The 15,446-nt window shown below is 36.3% G+C and overlaps 1 protein-coding gene across 1 annotated transcript in view; it reads right to left on the reverse strand.

The window, feature by feature from the left end:
* RANBP9 (RAN binding protein 9) overlaps positions 1–15,446 on the reverse strand; it is a 106,283-nt gene that overhangs the window by 80,901 nt on the left and 9,936 nt on the right. The window contains exon 2 of the mRNA XM_012753561.2: positions 11,201–11,312. Coding sequence (XP_012609015.2) covers positions 11,201–11,312 — 112 coding nt within the window. The remainder of the gene's footprint in view (positions 1–11,200; positions 11,313–15,446) is intronic.

The raw sequence follows: 15,446 nt of genomic DNA on the forward strand, positions 1-15,446 counted from the left end.
GATGGGTGATCTGGGATTTCAACTGCACTGAAGATAACCAATTCAGGAATAATTTGAGAAGTACCATGGTTACCTATTTCTAAGTCTGTGGTCCCCAAACCCCAGGCCAAGGACCTGTACCAGTCTGTGGCCTGTCAGAAACCAGGCCACACAGCAGGAGGTAAGCAGCAGGTGAGCAAGGTGGTGATGCTAGGGCTGGGGAGCGGCTGCAAATACAGATTATCATTAGCAGAGAGGTTTGACTGCATGATAACTGTAATGTGATTGAATCATCCCCAAAATCATGCCCTGCACCCCGCAATCTGTAGAAAAAAATGTCTTCCATGAAACTGGTCCCTGCTGCCAAAAAGGTTGGGGACCACTACTCTAGGTCACTTTTCCCACATTCACTATACCTTGTTAAATAACTCATTTTCCTCTCCATCAAAATGCAGCTCCAACTAACCTTGGTTGTTTCAAAATGTAGGTAAGGATCTGATAGCACAGGTGTAAAAAATTAAAAAATGTAGGTAAGGACATATCCAAAATCTAAGACTCACACTTAATCACATCTACTCAGTTAATATGTCTTATATTTATTCAGCACCTATTGTGTGCATGGCATTGTTCTATGCACTGTGGATATAGCAGTGAAAAAAACCAATAAAAAAAAAAAATCCTCTCATAAAGCTTTGCTTCTCTTCATTTGTTGTCTTTCATTACTACATCCTACACTTGGCATCTTCAGCAATTCCACCTCAGAAATTCCTCTACATCTCTTCTTAAACCTCACTAACAACAAATATTTAAATCTCTCCATTTTACTTATCAGCTCCTTGATGATTTCATTTCTTCCTTATCCAGCCTGAATTAAAATGGTCCATTTAAATATTCCCTCACCAGTAACCTCAACTACAACTGTTCTTCCAACTTACCTAACCTATAATTCCCCATTCTGCATCAATCATACAATTCAACTTTCCCCTCCAACCAGCTGAGTATGTAGAGAAAAATGACACTGTGTATGTAAACTGCTGTCACAATAAATTCATAATTTTAAATCTCACAGTTCCTCAATATTTTTACCTGTCTGATAAATGAACATTTACTATTATCTATGTGTGGGACAACATAATAAAGCTGTGAAAAAGAAAAATGTGCTCTCCTACAGTTGATACTCTTAATATGGAAAACATATCTTAAATAAATAATTGTGAATATGAAGGGGAAGTACAAGATGCTGTGAAAACAGGTAACAGAGGAGCCTAACCAAGTTTAGAGATGGAAAGGTTGTCAAGACAGGCTTCCAAAAGTAACGATTACTTAAGTTCCAATAAATTTCACATCGAATCCCACGCTCCTAAATCATATTATACTTAAATCTCAGTACCGCATGCACTTAGCAAAGGAACTCACCTCATTTGCTGCCTCAGTCTTCCCTTGGGCTCACCAGAGATTCCCTTTCCTTAGTTTATATGTACAACAAGATCTATCCTACCCAAACATAAATTGGAATAATCTTTCTGGAGAGTAATTTAGCCATGTATATCATGAGTCTTAAAAAATATGCGCGTCCTTTCTTTTGCCCCAGTAATTCCACCTCAAGAAATCTTCTCTTCTATTGGTATCTGAATTAAAAAAAAAAATCTTTCCTAAGAAAATAAAGATAGATTTCATGCAAAAGGATTATTTACAATAATGAAAGCATTAGAAACAATCTAAATAACCAAAAACAAGACACTAGCTAAGGATGAACCTTCATATACTTACGGTAGACTATGCCAAAGCCAAAAACAACAAGAAGATATCTGGAGCTTTTAGTCTCATAGGAAAATGCTTACAATTATGAAAGAAATGCATAATAATTAGTATATATAAATAAATCTATAATAAACACAGGATATAAAAACCTATAAGAATATAACTATGCTTAAAGTATAAGTATATATATATAAAACCTGGAAGAAACAGAAGTATCAAAAGCAATTAATTATACAAAATTATGGTTAGTTTTCTTCCTCACATTTTTCAGTACTTTTTGAAGTTTCAAATTGGCAGTATATTATTTTTCTAAATGGGTCATAAATTACCCATTATTGTTTCTCACAACAGCAATACAGCTACTTAGTCCACTAGCACATTATCTCCATTCCTTACCTCTAATTCTTTCTGATACACCGTACCTGCTATCATCTCAACTTTAAGGAAACTGCTATCACAAAACCAACCACGCCCTAAATGACAAACCATGGACACCTAGGAGTCCTCCTTTGAGCTGACTTCCTTGGCTTCTGGAAACATCACACTCTCTAGGATCTTCCTTCTAACTTTCCAACCATTCCTTTTTAGGATCTTTATAGCAGCACAGTTCACAATTGCAAAGTTGTGGAAACAACCCAGGTGCCCATCAATACATGAGTAGATTAATAAAATGTGGTATATGTATACCATGGAGTACTATTCAGCTTTAAGAAACAATGGTGATATAGCACCTCTTATATTTTCCTGGATAGAGCTGGAACCCATTCTACTAAGTGAAGTATCTCAAGAATGGAAAAACAAGCACCACATGTAGTCACCAGCAAACTGGTATTAAGAGATCAACACCTAAGTGGACATATAGGAATAACATTTATTGGATGTCGGGCAGGTGGGAAGGGGGAGTGGGGATGGGTATATACAAACATAATGAGTGAGATGTGCAACATTTGGGGGATGGTCACGCTTGAAGCTCTGACTCGAAGGGGGAGAGGGGGCATGGGCAATATATCTAACCTTAACATTTGTACCCCCATAATATGCTGAAATAAAAAAAAGAGAGAATTTACTATACAATAGGCACTATTTTAGGAGACACAGCAGTGCAAACAGTTTGCGCTAAAGCTCTGCTTTGAGTCTTGTTTTAACGTAAGAGAGGAGACAGACGACACAAAAATAGAATATATAATATGTGGGATATGTGATACTAAAAATTAAAGCAGGAAGAATTCTCACAATAAAAAGAATTAGAGAGCAAAATAAAAACTCACAAAAAAGAAAAGAAAAAGAATCTTTAGCTGAATTCCCTCCTTCTATATATCCTTTAAACATGATATTTCAGGTGTCTACTCTAGGTCCTCTACTTTTTTCACACTATATGCTTGGGTGATCTTATCAATTCCTATGGCTTCAACAACTTACATTCTGATGACTCCAATATCTACCTTCAGCTCTTTTCTCTCTCTCTCTCTCTTACTATTAATCACCTGGATGTCCCACAGCAATTCAAACACTTTTCCCATCATCTTCAACTCTAAAGATCCACTTCCCTCCAGTATTGTCTGTTTTGCTTAGTCACATCACTATCTACTCAAGCATCTAAACCAGAAACCTGGGAGTCATCCTTAACTCACTCTCTCTCAACAACAACTCCCACCACTACTACTTCCTAATCAACGTTTATAGGGCTTAAGGTCCTAAACAGTTAACAAATCTACTTTCCTCAGTACACCACTACATAAACTAAATCCTCAATTTATTATTACAATAAATTGTAATCTATTTTCTATAGTACACTCAGATAACCTATCTAAAATGCAGATCCAATCATATCATTCCCTTGCTTAAAAGCACCTGAAAGATAAAAGGGAACAGCCATTAGAAGTCCTTTCATGATCATCTCTAGACACATTCCTGCACAAAACTTTATGCTAAGCTTACTCCAGCAGCAGCAGAAGCAGCAAGAATACATGTTTGCTGCACACCAGGCATCTCTGTTAGCAGCAGTATCAAGTAATCATGAGTTTGCTCCGTACCAGGTACTCTAATAAAGTGCTTCAAATAAATTATTTAATTTAGTCTTATGAGGCTGGCACTATTATTTCCTTTTCACAGATGAGACTGAAAGAGTTTTATCCAAATGTACAAAATCACAGAACTAGTAAGTGGCAGAGCCAACATTTAAATCCTCACCATATTTCTTAACAAAAGTCGAAAATTAATCAGTTCCTAAAAGAGCAATCTTTAAAATCTCTGCTCATATGCTCTCTTGGGAAGGATACCCAAGAAACATGCCTACAAGGGTAAACAGGTGACTGAAGGACAGGGAAGCAAGAGACTTATATTTAACTTTATTACTCTTCTATAATTATATGTAAGATTTTTATAAGCCTTCCCTGACCACCACCCCATCTTCCAACAGAGTTGGTCACTTCCTGCACTGTACTTCTCTAGTTTGTTTATATGTCTACTCCTATGTATCTCGTACTAGATTTAATTATTTTCCTCATGTTCATTTCCCTTAACATCTGCAAACTTCTGGAGGATAGGGGCCCTATCTCAGCCATGTCTACAGCCCTATCTTCATCTTTGTCAATCCTAGGTTCTTAGCACGGTATCTAGCACATAATAGCTCAAAAAATTAAACCGCCTGTTTTTTTTTTAAATCTCTTATCACAATCTTTTCCCTAGGCAATAGCCTCATAACCTAACTCCTACCTATAACCCCTACTCTCTCTAGCAATCCTGCACACTGCCATCGCATAATGCATTCCCTCCCCACTCAGTACTGTCTTAGTACTACTGTCTTTCTAAAACAGATATACCACTCCCTACTCAAAAAGACTCCCTACTACCTACAGTGGTTCCACCTTTCAACTATCATTAATGGTCTCTAATATCTGATTCTATTTTACTTCTGTAAACTCTTCATTATAATTCCCTAAGTCCCCAACAATATTGAACCATTTACCTCTGCCAAAGACCATACAGTTTCATTCTTTCCATAAGACTATTTGAGCCATTTATCATAGCCTGGAATATTTTTCCCCAACAAAGCCTCTCAAATTCTTATTCATTTTAAGGTATATCATATACTACTTCCTTTATAAATCTGTTTCTTTGAGCCAGAAGTAATTACTCTCTCCTCAGTTTTCCCATAGTTGGTCTCATTCCTAAAGTACTTAGCATGTCTTCATTGGGAGTTATTTGTGTATGTCTGCTCCCTGCCGTGTCCCACTATACCTTCCAAGTACAGTCAGGTACTGCATAAACGATATTCTGGTCAACAAAGGACCGTATATACAATGGGACAGTCCAGGTGTGTGGTAGGCTATACCACCTAGGTTTGTGTAAGTACATTCTATGATGTACTTTATGATGAACTTTATGATGTTCACACAACAACGAAACTGCCTAACAACGCATTTCTCAGAACACGTCCCCATCATTAAGCAACACATGACTGTACTAAATTTGACCTTCCTTGAGGGCAGGGTCCACATTCAGTTCATTTGTTGTATTCATTAAGTTTCTACTAAATGTTTCTGTACTAGAAACCATGAATAAGATAGAGATGAATTATTTTATTTCCTTCTTAAACTCAATCAGCTGCTGACACTGTGATAAATCACAGGTGCTCAACATATTATTTGTTAAAGTAATATTGCTTACTTAAACATATTGCTTACTCTTTGTTTATATTTTCCAACTGTGCTTTCATTTGCTGCTTACAGCAAATCGAACTAGAAGAAAAGAGCCTTCTAGTTTTCAAAGTCTTTTAAAGCTAGATAGGAGGAAAGGCCTTTATTTTCCATTCCTCCCAAGAAATAATCTAGAAAGTCAGCGAGCATAGAGAGAACATTCGGAAAGAGTGTACTGTACTTTCAGCAGAAGAATTTAGGAACAGAGAAATTGGATTACCTGCCAGTTATTCCTGAAATACTGTCAAAAAGGTATATCAATATTTTGTTTTAAGAGCTAAAAATACCACATTCATAATAAATTATAATTTGAAAAACTTTCAAGTAAAAAATTCATTAGCTCTTACATTTAGAATTAACTGTAGCTCCACTGCGCTATCAGTATGCATAATTTAAAACTTGAATGAAATTCCTAAACTGAAAGTACATAAGATATAGACTTTTTAGAGATTCATCTTAACAGTCAATAGTCACTAACAAGAACACAAAGTAAATATATACTCTCTGAAATGTCTCCTAAAAAACTTTCATGCAGATAAGGTGGTTTACTTTTATATTATGAAATACATTAGAAATTTATTTTTAAATTAATCACAATATTCAGACTATTTTGTCATAATAAATTAAGCTTATTTAGCTGAAAATATACAAAAATTATGTTCAGTTTAAATGAAAACTCAAGGCAGAAAATGAAATATATCCTTTGTTTCACTCAATAAAAGCAACTTCCTTCAAGCCTTAATTCCTAGGCAATAAAGAAATTCAAGTACCAATCATCACAATCATAACCCAATTTTCCAAGGCAGACCTAGAAATAACATATATCACAGGATAAAAGTTTTTTCAACCACATAATACATTAACCCCAGTTCTTCTGTTTTCCTTTTCTCTGCTGATAGAGGCAAGTCATACTCAACTCTTGCCATTCCATGGAAAAAACTTCTTGTCAATAACAATTTCTCTAAAAACTGAGATCTTGGATCCAATATTTATTTCCCTGTCCTAATCTTGGATAAACACTCTGTTTAAAAGAAAATTCAGGGCAGGCCCAGTGGCTCACGCCTATAATCCTAGCACTCTGGGAGGCCAAGGCGGGAGGATCGCTTGAGCTCAGGAGTTTGAGACCAGCCTGAGCAAGAGTCTCAATCCTGTCTCTACTAAAAATAGAAAAATTAGCTGGGCACAGTGGTGTGCGCCTATAGTCCCAGCTCCTCAGGAGGCTGATGCAGTAGGATTGTTTAAGCCCAGGAGTCTGAGGTTGCTGTGAGCTAGGCTGATGCCACGGCACTCTAGCCCAGGTGACAGGGCAAGACTCAGTATCAAAAAATATAAAAAATAGGCTGGGCGTGGTGGCTCATGCCCGTAATCCTAGCACTTTGGGAGGCCGAGGCGGGCAGATTGCTCAAGGTCAGGAGTTGGAAACCAGCCTGAGCGAGACCCCGTCTCTACCAAAAACAGAAATAAATTAATTGGCCAACTAAAAATATATATACAAAAAATTAGTCGGGCATGATGGCGCATGCCTGTAGTCCCAGCTATTCGGGAGGCTGAGGCAGTAGGATCGCTGAGCCCCGGAGAATGAGGTTGCTGTGAGCCAGGCTGACGCCACGGCACTCACTCTAGCCTGGGCAACAAAGTGAGACTCTGTCTCAAAAAAAAAAAAAAAAAATATATATATATATAAAAAATAAAAAATAAAATTCAACTTTATACATAATAAGCTCTCAAACAGGCATACATTATTGCAAATGAAAGTTAACTAACAGCTGCTCCTTTTCTGGTCCATTCTTTAAAAAGATGTTGGGCTTTAGGAGTGAATTTCTTTATAATTTAATATAGTTCTATACATCTCCAAAAAGATATTACTTGGCCAAAATTAGCACCATGAGTGGTTTTTTTCATAAATGAATTGTTCTTCCTTTACAAAAACATTAGGTTGAACCTAGAACTTTGTTCAACAAGTTTACCAAAGAAATAAATGAAATCTGACCAAAGAAATACAATAATTTTCTCTAAGAATGTACAGTGATAGGTACTGCTTCTCATCCATTCATTTATTTATTCATTTGAATGTTAGCTATAAATTAAGTACTAGAGTTATAGAAATGTAAAATAAAATAGTCCCTTATCCTTGAATTTGCAGGGTCATATATAACAGTAAGAAGACAATTAAAACAGAAGAAATATTATAATTACAATCTGCCTAAAATGTAAAGGAGGCATAGAAAAGATACATTCCTATCTGGGGGAGGAGAAAATGCCACAAAAAGGTACCCCTGAACTAGGACTTAAAGACTAAGTTAGGCCGGGCACGGTGGCTCAAGCCTGTAATCCTAGCACTCTGGGAGGCCGAGGCGGGTGGATTGCTCGAGGTCAGGAGTTCAAACCCAGCCTGAGCAAGAGCAAGACCCCGTCTCTACTATAAATAGAAAGAAATTAATTGGCCAACTAATATATATATATATATATAATTAGCCGGGCGTGGTGGCGCATGCCTGTAGTCCCAGCTACTCGGGAGGCTGAGGCAGAAGGATCGCTTGAGCCCAGGAGTTTGAGGTTGCTGTGAGCTAGGCTGACGCCACGACACTCACTCTAGCCTGTGCAACAAAGCGAGACTCTGTCTCAAAAAAAAAAAAAAGACTAAGTTAGCTAGGCAAATGGGAAGGGTAAGAGAAGGTGAATATGAAGAGGAAAAGGGTGTGCATCGAGAACTTGAAAGATGAGCCAGGATGTGTAGTCAGAAAACTACAAATAGCACCTGATTAAGTGAAGGACACATAAGAATTAGGGATTCTTCAACATCACTAGTCATTAGGGAAATGTAAATTAAAACCAAAACAAGAAATCACTAGACACCTATTACAATGACTAAAATTTAAAAAAAAAAAACCACAAAGTTGACAATATCAAGTGCTAAGAACAAGAGGAACTCTCATACATTACTGACGGAAATGCAAACTAGTACAGTCACTTTGCAAAACAATTTGGCAGTTCCTTACAAAGTTAAAAACATACTTTACTGTGATCCAGCAATCCTACCCCTAGATATTTACCCAAGTGAAATGAAAACTTACGTTTACACAAAAACCTGCACATAAATGTTTATTGTAACTATATTTGCAATTGCCAAAAACTATCATAGAAACAGGCGAGATGTCCTTCAACCGGCGAGTGGATAGCAAACTGGTTCACTCATTTACACAAACAGCAATAAAAAGATCCGTTCAACCAATAAATGCAACAAGGAGGAATCTCAAATGAGTTATGCTAAGTGAAAGATGCCACACTTACAAGGCTACGTACTACACAATTCCATTTATACACCATTCTAGAAATGGCAAAAGTAAAGACAGAAAACAAATCAGTGGTTGCCAGATAGGGAAGGGATATCTACAAAGGGATATGGAGGAATTTGGGGAGATGATGAACTGTTCTATATACAATAGTCCCCTGTTAGCTGCAGCTTCTCTTTCCCTGGTTTCAGTTACCCATGGTCAATCAAGGTCTGAAAATATTAAAAGGAATAGTCCAGAAATAAACAATAAGTTTTAAATTGTGTGCCATTCTGAGAAGCATGACGAAATCTCATGCCATATGGTTCAATCACACTCCAACCCTCCCAAGACATGAATCATCCCTTTGTCCAGCATATCTATGCTATATATACCACATGTCCATTAGTCACTTAGTACGCCTCTTTGATTATCAGACTGAAACAACATAGTATATACAGTGCTCGGTACTACCTGCAATTTTAGGCATCCACTGGGGGTCTTAGAACATTATCTCTCATGGATAATGAGGGCTGCCACATTGACTGTGGTGGTGATTGCATGACTATACACATTTGACAGAACTGTACGCTAAAAAGCATAAATTTTACTATATGTAAAATATACTTAATTTAAAAAAAGAAAAAAGATGAAGGATCTTAGCCACAAAGAGATAAGATTGAAAAATTATCAGAGCTAGCCACATCATAAAGGATCCTACCAAGAAGTTATAGATTTTATCTTTAAACCAACAGACATTCGAAATGATCACAAGGAAGGGACAGACACAATTCAGTTCTGTATTAGAAAGAACACAGACAACAGTTACAGACTAGAAGAAGCAAAATAGGGAGCAACTGGGAGACCAGTCAATGAACCACCTCAGTAATTCAGGAGACAAATTAGCAAGACCTGACTAAAGAAGCAGCAGTAGAGACTGACAGAGAAAGTTAAAGGTAGGAAATCGTTTCTAACAATAGTGAAACCACTGACCAAATGGTTTTGAGAAAAAGATTTTAAATAAGCTAAATTGAAATGCCAGAGGGACATTCAAAGGCAATCATCTGGTTAGATATATTGGTCTGGAGCTTAAGGGTCCAGAGCCTGAGATGTAGCATTAGATTTGAGACTCTTCCGGATATTTGCAGCCATGAAAATACAAGGTCAAGATCATGCAACAATAGAATAAGTAGAGTGAAAGGTAAAAACAATCCTGGAATCATCCTGAACACCATCAGCATTATGGAGTTGATGATACAAGTATAAAAGAACTGGCTTACTGATTATGCAACTATAAAGTCAGAATGGTTACAACCCCATGCTTATTTCAACATGGGCCCTCTTTCAACCACTTTATCTTTGTTATCTCTGACTTTATTAGTATCTTTTAGCCTGATCACCCTAGGAAAACTGAGGCATTCAGATCCCACTTTTCCAAATACCAAAAGGCAGTTAAATAAAAGCTATCATTTAATTTCAAGTGTTCACTTTCTGCTTTTTCATACTGTTGACAATTAGCAAATAAAGTAAAAGGAATAATCTACTGAATACACTTATTTTGTCAATTAAACATAAGAGGACTGCTAAGAGGGGTTAAATGATTGACTTTATTTACAGGTCAGCTTACCCACACAGCCCAATAGCTTCATTTTGGTAGCTAAACAAATGACCCTATAGCTGCTTTACAGGATCTCTTGATACTGAGATAAAGTTATCAGGAAATACTATAGGATAGAGATCCAATGATTCTACATAATTAGTTCTTAAACAGGGATATGCACCAAAATTCAGTGTGAATGGAGCTTTCTCAAAATGCCTATCTTGCCCAAAGCTCTACCTCTGAAAATTCTCATTTAGGAACTTAGGGGGAAGGCCCAAACTACTATATTTGTAATAGTCCCATAAGTAATTCTGATGCACACTCACACAGACACACACACACTCCCAAGTTCAAAAGCAATATATGGTTGGTTCCAGGCTCTAACAGGGAGTTCTCATTTGGAAGCTTCTAAATCACATCCTAAACCCCTAGGAAGCTCCTCCCATCGAGAACATAAAAGTACGTATTTCCCAATCAAAACCTAAAATTCTAAGCCCAGCCCCTGTGAAATATCTATGAATCACCTACTGGCTTTGATTACTAGCTTTGAGAGGATTTAACTTCTCAGCAAAATTCAGAAAAAGGCAGTGTAAAAAAAAAGTCATGGAAAATGAGTCACTGTCCCTCCATTGTTTAATTCCTATTCTCATTTTAATAACAAACCTACCAGAAAAACTTGGTTAATATCACCAACTCAAGCTTTAACTTCAACTAGTATTCAAGCATAACCAGATCCAACCTGCTATACTGGAATATTCAGATTTCACTTTTCCAAACACCAAAATTTCCAAGATTCCAACTTTCCAATTACATCATAAATATTAAAAATCAAAACAAAAATAATTATCCAAGAATAGCAAATGATTTTTCCCACCAAAATTTACACTTACCCATCCCTTCCTTTACTGACAATTTTTACTTCAAAATAATAAATCCCACAGGCTGCTGGTATTGGATGCGTGGCACGAACTGACGCTGCATCTTTTGGGGTTTTGCCATGACCTGCATACGAAATAGGAAAGAAAAAAAAAATCAAATGGCATTCATTGAAGTATGAAAATGAAAATCTTAAACAATTTGGGAACCAATAGGTTTTGGAATGATATATAATTTCTGCTCCCATCAGTTCAAATAATTAAAGACTTAATGAAACATTTATCATCTCAATTAATCCAATATGCAAAATAGCCCAAGTTAGCCACAGAGCGCTTCACACTTACTAGTTTTATTAGGATTTCATAATCTAAACACATACATTGAACCTAACAGCCCTTTATACAAATTAAAGTATTTTGAAGTAGACTATATATTTAAGAAAAAAAGGGCTGTATCTGAAAAACGTAATAAGAAAATAATCTTAACAGATCTAAATATTCATGTAACTATAAAATTTCTATACATTCTTTTGCCAAATGGGCTGCTTTATAAACCAAAAGTACCATGTGATAGAGCGTATTTTTAAGTGAAATTTTACATAATTATACTGAACTGGAAAAACAGCTTTCTTCTTTTAAGAATTTACAATTTTGTTCTTTGATATATCTTATTAATTCTATACAAAGTCTGAGTCATAAAATTTCTTTGGTCAATAACAACTTACTGAGAAATATATCTAATCTCTAGTTGCATTTTGTTTATATTTTTTTAAGACAAGAAATAACACCATAACACTGCTAACATTTTAAGAAACTTGTTAGAAAATGGCTTTTAAAGTTTTTAAACTAGCTATTTCAATTCTAATCCCAGAGGGTTTCCTGTACTCACACTTTCCCCCTACCCCTCACCCAAGACACAAATTACTTTGAAAGCTAGCATGTGAATAAAATTAAATGAACCAAATAAATTATGTCCATAAAACCACAAAAGAATAAAGACAGAAGTTGAAGTAGCATGTCAGAAAGTATACAAAGAGTATGAGAGAGATAAGTCACCATAATCCCCAAAAGGACTGTATGAGAAACAATACTCTAAATTATTATTCAGGTGCTCTAGTTTGGTATGCTTCACTCAATACGAACCTGTCATTAATCTTTCAGTCATACTATAAGATTATCTTCATGGGTAGCAGAATTATTCTCAAATTTGCCCTGATTGTTTTAAAACTAAATACTTTCTTTTAAGTCAAAATTTTTATCTTAAGAGGCCAGGCATGGTGGCTCACATCTGTAATCCTAGCACTCTGGGAGGCCGAAGCAGGAGGATCACTCAAGGTCAGGAGTTTGAAACCAGCCTGAGCAAGAGCAAGACCCCATCTCTACTAAAAATAGAAAGAAATTAATTGGCCAACTAAAAATCTGTAGAAAAAAAAATTAGCCAGGCAGGGTGGCACATGCCTTTAGTCCCAGCTACTTGGGAGGCTGAGGCAGGAGGCTCTCCTGAGCCCAGGAGTTTGAGGTTGCTGTGAGCTAGGCTGATGCCATGGCACTCTAGCCTGGGCAACAGAGTGAGAATCTGTCTCAAAAAAAAAAAAAAAATTATCTTAAGATATACAGTAAATCATCACAAACAAATGAGATATATTATTTTACCATATACTCTACCAAATTGCCAATGCATACATTATTAAACAGTTAAATTTATACTTGCAATGCAAATTAGTAAATGTCCACATGCCCCTCCCACTACCCCCACAAAAAAACAAAACAACGACAACAAAAACAAAATGAACTAAGCCACTCCTTCCTAGCACCATGTAAACTTGTATAGGCAGAAGTTCTTAGCCTTGTGACCCTAAGGAGTCAATAAGCTAGGCTAAGAAGAAATGGAAGCAGCAATATACGATGCCCCAAAACTAACACACGTAGGTAATAGATTTACACTGAGCTAAGCAGCAGGAAAACAATAACAACCCAAATCTATACTATAGTCACTTTTTAACAAACATTTAATATATTACGGTTTCAGTAAAACATCTTTTTTAATCAAAGTATGTTCAAATAACTAGGTTACCTGGGAAAAGGTCATGGAAACTAAATGCATATTTAAAAATTAGATAGTTACAAACAAATCTAAAGAAAACTCTGACTAAATAGAATCTAACCAGAGTTCTAAAACCACTAGATTTTATGTTTTGTTTTTGAAGGGAAGTGACCCAAACTTTAGGGATAAGGTAATCTCAAAGTACACTTAATAATAAATATTAGGCCGGGCGCGGTGGCTCACGCCTGTAATCCTAGCACTCTGGGAGGCCGAGGCGGGCGGATTGCTCGAGGTCAGGAGTTCGAAACCAGCCTGAGCAAGAGTGAGACCTCGTCTCTACTATAAATAAAAAAGGAAATTAATTGGCCAACTAATATACATAGAAAAAATTAGCCGGGCATGGTGGCGCATGCCTGTAGTCCCAGCTACTCGGGAGGCTGAGGCAGGAGGATCACTTGAGCCCAGGAGTTTGAGGTTGCTGTGAGCTATGCTGACGCCATGGCACTCACTCTAGCCTAGGCAACACAGTGAGACTCTGTCTCAAAAAAAAAATAATAATAAATATTAACATATATTTAATAGTATGTGAAAGGCACTGTTCTGAAGGCATTTTATTTATAAGTCATTTAACACTCAAAATAACACCAGGAGGAAGGTACTATTTATTATCATTTCACAGTTAGAGGAAACTAAGTAAAGATAAAGAAACTTGTCCAGGCCAGGCGTGGTGGCTCACGCCTGTAATCCTAGCACTCTGGGAGGCCCAGGCGGATGGATCATTACAGCTCAGGAGTTCGAGACCAGCCTGAGCAAGAGCGAGACCCTGTCTCTATGTTTTAAAAAATAAAAAAATAAAAAAAAAAGAAAGAAACTTGTCCAATGAGTAAAGAATTCCAAACCAGGATTTGTGCTGGGATTTAAATATAAGAAGCCTGATCCAGTGTGAGCTCTGAACCCACAAGAAGGATTTAGTTACTATGAGCATTCTAGGATCCCTTCACATTTATTCCCATCTCCTATACTTGCTACTTCTATGAGAAAAGAGAAAGAAAACTAGTATTTTAGAGTAAACAATCTCTCAAAGTGTTAGGTGCTTTTGTATGGATTTTTCTCATTTTTAAAAATGATGTTTTTTAGAGAGATTATATAACATGTCCCAAATTGGTAGATTCATACATTAAATCCATACATGAATTAAAATCCCATACATCTTTCCATTATGCAAAAATAACTAGAAAGTACTATACAATCATAAATCAAGAACTCATTATATTTATTATAATTTACCAAGACACTGTGGAAAAACTCTGTAAATGTTAAAACTAAAAGAATTTGTTTCATGTTTAAATTAAATTAAAAAGTTTAGGTGTAAGATTAAAAGGATTCATACTATTTCTTAGACAAGACTAGTACAGGTTGAGTATCCCTTATCCAAAATGCTTGGAATCAGAAGTGCTTTGGATTTCAATTTTTCTTTCAGATTCTCGAAAATTTACATATATTTACCCAGTTGAGCATTCCACATCCAAAAATTCAAAATCTGAAATGTTCTAATAAGTATATCCTTGAGCATCATGTTGTAGCTCAAAAAGTTTTGGATTTTGGAGCATTCTGGATTCTAGACTTTCAGATGTGGGATATTATTCAACCTGTATTATCAGAATTATCAGAAGCTAAGGGCCTTTTTCTAACAATGCTCATCAGCTGAAAGTTTATTACTACCTTAAATTCTGTAGTAACCAAAAAAACCACCTCACATTACCAAAGTTTACACTTTTAAAACCACAAAGTCCTCAAATGTTAAGTGTTTTCCATATGGCTCTAGAAGATATATGTATTGCTTTAAAACTCTAAGGCTAGCTCTTTTTGTTAAAATAATCTGTTGATTCTATTTGATGAAACAGAAAGAATTTGAATAAATTCTTCTACCCCATCACCATTTCATCCACTATCCAACATGCAGCCAGCCAGTGTCTTTCTGGAAATTTAAATCAGCCTTCCTCACATCACTACCGCTCAATACAATAAAATTTTTTTCCAAAGCTTCTCCTTTGGCCTAGGAGGAAGCACTTTCTGAACAGCTTATCTGACCTCATCGATACCTGCACTTTTCACCTCTTTTCTGCTCCAGCCACATTAGCCCTATTTTAGTTCTTCATATCAGGCCAGAGTCTGTGCATACGCTATTCCCTCAACCCTTCTTCCTTCTTAGCCTGG

The sequence above is a fragment of the Microcebus murinus genome, chromosome 15 (genome assembly GCF_040939455.1).
Source record: "Microcebus murinus isolate Inina chromosome 15, M.murinus_Inina_mat1.0, whole genome shotgun sequence".
Classification (NCBI taxonomy): Eukaryota; Metazoa; Chordata; class Mammalia; order Primates; family Cheirogaleidae; genus Microcebus; species Microcebus murinus.